Here is a 7331-nt window from a genome sequence, read left to right as displayed (position 1 = left end):
AAATATGTGTAAAAATTGTTATTTGCCCATGTGCTTTTATGTGGTCAAGGAAATCCTCGGTGACTTAAAGACCTTTAAATTAACTTTTAGTATAGTATAATGTAGAGCAAGGTGTTATGAGACAGTTTACAATTGGTCTTCATTTTTATTATTTGCAGTTTTTTAATTATTTAGCTTTTTCTTCAGCAGCTCTCCAATTTGGAATTTCAGCAGCTATCTGGTTGCTAGGGTCCAATTTAACCTAGCAACCTGGCAATGATTTGAAAGAGAGACAGGGACCTAAATAGAAAGATAAGTAATAAAAAGTAACAATAACGATGAAATTGTATCCTCACAGAGCAATAGTTTTTTTGCTGCTGGGGTCAGTGACCCCCATTTGAAATCCGAAAAGAGTCTGAAGAGGAAGACAAATAATTAAAAAACGATAAAAAAAATGTCATGAAGACCAATTAAAAAGTTGCTATGAATAGGGCATACTGTGACATACTAAAAGTTAACCTGAAGGTGAACCACTCCCTTAAAATTTATTTTAATCATTTTGTTATTGCCAGCTAAACAATTCAATGACAATAAAACATCATTAAAAAAATGAGTCAATTAATGGCAATGTTTTTTTCTGTTTCTCTCTCCCCTATCTTCTGCTGTACTTCCTTGTTTTTCCCCATTGTGACATCACAGCTGTTCACTAGTTCTTTGTCACTTGGCCTGATGACATCACAATGTACAGAGAAGGTTAGGAGGAGACAACTGACTTTCCATTTCTGAATGCCATTTCCATTTTTTCCAAGCCAGGAGAAGATGGATAAAGCTAATTTTTTTCTAACAATTTTCTTTATATTTTTCTTATTTCAAACGAGACAATTCAATATCGTAGGTAAGATTTTTATAAATAATGTGCTTAAACCATTTGTTATTCTCAATAAGCCGCACGCCTTTACAATCTATATATTTATGAATTGTAATTCAAGGGTTATTAATCCCTTTATTGTCTGAAATGGATTAAAGCAGATTCTAAATGTGGTATAATTAACAGTTGTGATAAACATGAAAAATATTTTTTGTGCATTTATGGCCTGATAAGTAGAAGTTAAACTTGACAATACTGCAGATAAAAAATGCTTTACATAATAATATTGTAGATTTTAAGGTGATAAATAAGTTTATTTTTTTTCTATCTAATTATGTATATTTACTATATACTTACTAGGCCCAGTTCTTTTACTTTACCCTTTAAATACCTTGAAACCTGCTTTGAAAGCTTTCTTAGCATGAAATGTCTTTATGGTACCTAAATATGAAACTGGAAATGTGACGGCAAAATGTAAACTGTTTGCTTGTTTGTGAGCCTCAAGCAATAATTGATTTGTTATTTTCTTTTTTCCAAACAGATGCAAGTACAACTGTCACAACAACTATGGAAAATTCTATTACTGGTAAGATATAATTCTTCTTTATTTTATATACTTCTATAGGGTAGAACTTTTGATATGAAGCATAACTAAAGAGATATTAAACCCCAGGATCTGGGGGGTTCCGGATAAAGGATCTTTCTGTAATTCAGATCTCCTGCCTTAAGTCTACTAAAGAACTAATTGAAACATTAAATAAGCCCAATAAGATGATCCTTTATCCGGAAAACCCCAGATCCCGAACATTCTGTATAATGGGTCCCATACCTGTACCTTTATTGGCTAACTAGGATGATAATCACAGCAAGTTTCCAGAGCATTTTAGTTTCTTCTTCAAAGTTGATTACCATTAAGGTTTGAAGAAGGAACTAAAATGTTCTGAAAGTTTGCTGTGATTATCATCCTAGTTAGCCAATAATGGTATCACCTTAATACCGCTTTAGTTATGCTTCATATCAAAAGTTCTACCCTATAACTATACACACACATATATTATACACTCTCAGGCCTGATCATCAAAAAATGGAAATGGCATTCAGGAAATGTTCATTGTTTTGCTACCACTAAGGATTACTTATATCTTAGTTGGGATCAAGTACAAGGTACTGTTTTATTATTACAGAGAAAAAGGAATCATTTAACCATTAAATAAACCCAATAGGGCTGTTCTGCCCCCAATAAGGGATAATTATATCTTAGTTGGGATCAAGTACAAGGTACTGTTTTATTATTACAGAGAAAAAGGATTAAATTGGAGTCTATGGTAGATCGCCTTTCTGTAATTCGGAAGTTTCTCGATAATAGATTTCCGGATAAGGGGTCTGATACCTGTATCACCTTTCATATAAAAAGTTCTATCCTATAACTTTTTTAACAGGTTACAAAAAAACGTTACCAGGAACCACATTGTGTGTGTATATATAACATTTAAAAAGCAACGCGCTGGCCAGGACTTATTTATATATGATTATTGATATGTGCTTAATGTATGTGTAATGTGATTCTGCTTTTCCCAATGCAGAAACACTCAGCGTAACAACTCCTGAGATTGAAGAGGAAGATGATTATATCGATGATGTTTATTTGGATGATAAAGGTGAGAATTTTATGATATTTATGACTAGGTTTATCAATTCCAGTTTATTTTCCAGTTACCAAGCATACAGCCCCCCTATAGCTCTTGCCAAGTATTTTCCAATTGACTGTGCATGTACAGTACTATTCATGATGTAGATAGAGGCAGGTGTGAGATCTAATTCATACTGAAGAAGAAAAAATGGAATCTAACAGTTATACTGTATTTTAATTTTTATTTGGATTGGCAAATGTTCCTGACTGTTCCATAAAAGCTCATTAGATTAATTACTATACCAATAAAATGCACCATTGTTGAGTTTAAGGTTCTTTAATCCATGATTTATAATAAATACATATATTTAGCAGTTAAAATGCCAAATGTGGGGAATTTGTGATTGAAGTTTTTTTTATTTTTTTCCCCGATGCAGTGACTGCTGTTCCTACCACAACTACTGCTGTTTATTCTATTACAGAGGAGGACATTTCAGGTAAGAATAAAAGATTTTTTATTTTTTTTTCAAAGATTTTTAGCTTGCTGGGGTTTTGCGGATCAGGGCTCTTTCTATGTATTTAAATTCCCATACATTGAGTCTACTAAAAATAATTTAAACATTAAGGGGCCCATTCATTAAACCATGATTTTAAAAGCACATTGGAAAAATTCAGAAAAAATACGATGATTTGTGATGATTGAAAATGTTGTGAGAAGTCTTTTCGTAGATGTACGAAAATATCGTACTTACGATCCAAAAGTTATGAAATTTTTGTATCCGAACTATCGTAAACGGCGCAAAACCCTTTCTGACTTTGAAACTTCAGTGCATGATATTGGAAGCCTCCCATAGGGCTCAATGGCACTCTGCAGCTCCAACCTGGCCCAAGGAAAGTCTCCCATAGGGCTCAATGGCACTCTGCAGCTCCAACCCGGCCCAAGGAAAGTCTCCCATAGGGCTCAATGGCACTCTGCAGCTCCAACCCGGCCCAAGGAAAGTCTCCCATAGGGCTCAATGGCACTCTGCAGCTCCAACCTGGCCCAAGGAAAGTCTCCCATAGGGCTCAATGGCACTCTGCAGCTCCAACCTGTCCCAAGGAAAGTCTCCCATAGGGCTCAATGGCACTCTGAAGCTCCAACCCGGCCCAAGGAAAGTCTCCCATAGGGCTCAATGGCACTCTGCAGCTCCAACCCGGCCCAAGGAAAGCCTCCCATAGGGCCCAATGGCACTCTGCAGCTCCAACCCGGCCCAAGGAAAGTCTCCCATAGGGCCCAATGGCACTCTGCAGCTCCAACCCGGCCCAAGGAAAGTCTCCCATAGGGCCCAATGGCACTCTGCAGCTCCAACCCGGCCCAAGGAAAGTCTCCCATAGGGCCCAATGGCACTCTGCAGCTCCAACCCGGCCCAAGGAAAGTCTCCCATAGGGCCCAATGGCACTCTGCAGCTCCAACCTGGCCCAAAGAAAGTCTCCCATAGGGCTCAATGGCACTCTGCAGCTCCAACCTGGCCCAAAGAAAGTCTCCCATAGGGCTCAATGGCACTCTGCAGCTCCAACCTGGCCCAAGGAAAGTCTCCCATAGGGCTCAATGGCACTCTGCAGCTCCAACCTGGCCCAAGGAAAGTCTCCCATAGGGCTCAATGGCACTCTGCAGCTCCAACCCGGCCCAAGGAGAGTCTCCCATAGGGCTCAATGGCACTCTGCAGCTCCAACCTGGCCCAAGGAGAGTCTCCCATAGGGCTCAATGGCACTCTGCAGCTCCAACCTGGCCCAAGGAGAGTCTCCCATAGGGCTCAATGGCACTCTGCAGCTCCAACCTGGCCCAAGGAAAGTCTCCCATAGGGCTCAATGGCACTCTGCAGCTCCAACCTGGCCCAAGGAAAGTCTCCCATGGGGCTCAATGGCACTCTGCAGCTCCAACCTGGCCCAAGGAGAGCCTCCCATGGGGCTCAATGGCACTCTGCAGCTCCAACCTGGCCCAAGGAGAGTCTCCCATAGGGCTCAATGGCACTCTGCAGCTCCAAACTGGCCCAAGGAAAGTCTCCCATAGGGCTCAATGGCACTCTGCAGCTCCAACCTGGCCCAAGGAAAGTCTCCCATAGGGCTCAATGGCACTCTGCAGCTCCAACCTGGCCCAAGGAGAGCCTCCCATAGGGCTCAATGGCACTCTGCAGCTCCAACCCGGCCCAAGGAAAGTCTCCCATAGGGCTCAATGGCACTCTGCAGCTCCAACCTGGCCCAAGGAAAGTCTCCCATAGGGCTCAATTGCATTTTGCAGCTCCAACCTGGCCCAAGGAAAGTCTCCCATAGGACTCAATGGCACTCTGCAGCTCCAACCTGGCCCAAGGAAAGTCTCCCATAGGGCTCAATAGCACTCTGCAGCTCCAACTCGGCCCAAGGAAAGTCTCCCATAGGGCTCAATGGCACTCTGCAGCTCCAACCTGGCCCAAGGAAAGTCTCCCATAGGGCTCAATGGCACTCTGCAGCTCCAACCCGGCCCAAGGAAAGTCACAATACCGAAGCTTGAATGAATTCCAAAACTTTTGTAATTTTTGCGACAAATCTGAATTTTTCACACAAATATTTTGTAATCGGACCTATCGTACTTTAATTATTACAGAGAAAAGGGGAATCATTATTAAAAAAATTCAATTATTTGATTAAAATAGAGTCAATAGGAGATGGCCTTCCCGTAATTCTGAACTTTACAGTTTCCAGATAAGGGATCCCATACCTGTACTATGTTATACTATACTATATTTGCTTAAATGTTCCTAATGACTATTTTGGTTTCTGAGAATTACCTACATTTTACTCATTTAGTATTTTTAGATTATGTCATTAAACACATAAAATTGCTAAAAGGTGGGCTAGGCACCCTGTGCTTATTTCTAGTAAATTAGATATTACAAATGAAAATTTCTGTAAAGAATTTTCATATTCAGGTTCTCATAATCTCAATTTCCCAAATCTAAATAATATAAAAGTGCCATTATAAGAGTTTGGATAACCAGACAAACTATATGGTTTTAATTCAGGAATTAAAAAAAAACCACAGAAATCTAAAATTGCTCATACAGCAACCCATGATGATTATGATAACAATACTGAGGTCACGGGAAAGGATTAATATATTTTATATTGTATTAATGTTTTTCTATTTGTTCTGTATATCAAATACATATTGGCTGATTGATTTTTATTTATTCATGATTTTTCTTCCCAAATTTAGATGAAGAAGCAATTCGTAGGAACGCTCAGTTTATTTTTGATGATGATAATGAGAAAGAGGACAATGCAGGTGAGATTCATATTGCTGCCCTGTTCATTGACATACTGGCTACTATCAGGCCCATAGATTGTGCCCTCTATTTACCAGTTTAAATTAGACATTTATATTACTAAGTAATTATGGTGATGTGCCACATAATGGGTATTCAGATCCATGGTAAAATAGGGGCCTATGGATGGTGGGCATTGTGTGAGGACTGAATTAAAAGAGGGTAAACATCTATAAATAGGTGTAATTACCCAATCAATAAACATCTAGTGAAAACTAGATAAGATAAGATATGCAAACTGGGTTTTATTAAAGGTAATTTGTACACTTGCCTTTTATATAGTGAGAATGAATTAATTCTGCATAGTGAATTTACTTTTTCAACCAGATTAATTATATAGATAAATTAATATTTGTTCTTTTTTTTCTCCAATGCAGATGATAGTAGAAGTGCTGCTATTGCTCATGTTAATATAACAGAAGTTCGTCCTGCAGGTAAGATTTCTTTATAACTATATTACTATCCTCCCTGTTCAGTTGTATATATAGTACAGTAGCATTAATAGTATTGTTAACCTATAACTCCTGCTTGCTAACTCCATTCACTCTATGGAACTGAGTAAAATGTGACTGTTAAAAAGCATCTTAGATATTAGAGATCACTGAATAATTCCACAGACATATAAAATTATCGGGGCACAGGGCAATTAAATAGGACATGGAAACCAAGTGAACCTTTATTTGTCACTCATGTTATTGGCACAAATAAACTCAAATATTTCTATTTCTAATTTCAACACAAAAGTCAAAATTCACCACATATTGGGCGCAGAATTAATCCCTTCTCGCTAATACTGAAATAATAATATGTTGGTCACTTATTTCATGCAATCTTATTTATTTACAGATGGTTTCTTTGATAAGTTTAAGAGGATGCTGGACCATCCAATCATGCAAACTGTCTTTATTGCATGTGTCATACTTGGTGTAGTTGGCGCCATACTCACAGTATTTCTGATAAAATGGTGCAGAGCCAAGACGTAAGTATTACTTTTTTCTTTGTTGATTTGTTTATTTTATTTAATCTTCTGACATACATAAAATTTCAACTCTATACTTATCCCTTTTTTATTTTTTTGAAGTAAAAAAGTTGGACCAAAGGAAGCTGAGGAAGGCAAGACTGGGTTTGTACAGAATGAAGAGAAGAAACAAGAAAGTAAAGGCTAGATGTATCCACAAAATATAAACAAAAGAGAAGTAGACATATTTCAAGCCAATGTGGACACTGCGTATATTTGCATATGAATTATTTCCTGCTGAAAAAGGTTGAATCCCAAACCAAATCCTGGATCTGAAGCATCCCCAATACAGGTCATGGTATATCTAATTTAAATAAATCTAGAGCAACTGGACTTGTTAAGTAATCATTGAAGACGTTTCACTACTCATCCGAGCAGCTTCTTCAGTTCAACTGACTGGTATGGGAAGTCCTCAGCATATATACTCTTCCACTAATCCAATCACAATGGCACATTGTAACTTCTCAGAAAGGTGACATCTGAAACTCACAGAGG

At 38.3% G+C, this 7331-nt stretch overlaps 1 protein-coding gene across 1 annotated transcript; it reads left to right on the top strand.

The window, feature by feature from the left end:
- The first annotated feature begins 581 nt into the window (after nt 1–581).
- On the top strand, nt 582–7114 carry LOC116408339. Its single transcript, XM_031895118.1, has 8 exons — nt 582–874; nt 1389–1433; nt 2431–2505; nt 2915–2974; nt 5710–5778; nt 6196–6252; nt 6665–6797; nt 6900–7114. Exons 1-8 carry the CDS (start codon nt 766–768, stop codon nt 6982–6984), a joined length of 633 nt encoding a protein of 210 aa, XP_031750978.1. The 5' UTR covers nt 582–765; the 3' UTR covers nt 6985–7114.
- The last annotated feature ends 217 nt before the right edge of the window (nt 7115–7331 follow it).

Source organism: Xenopus tropicalis, chromosome 1, assembly GCF_000004195.4.
Source record: "Xenopus tropicalis strain Nigerian chromosome 1, UCB_Xtro_10.0, whole genome shotgun sequence".
NCBI classification, from domain to species: Eukaryota; Metazoa; Chordata; class Amphibia; order Anura; family Pipidae; genus Xenopus; species Xenopus tropicalis.
Note: the sequence above shows the minus strand (reverse complement) of the source record. Positions and strands in the feature narration are given on the sequence as shown.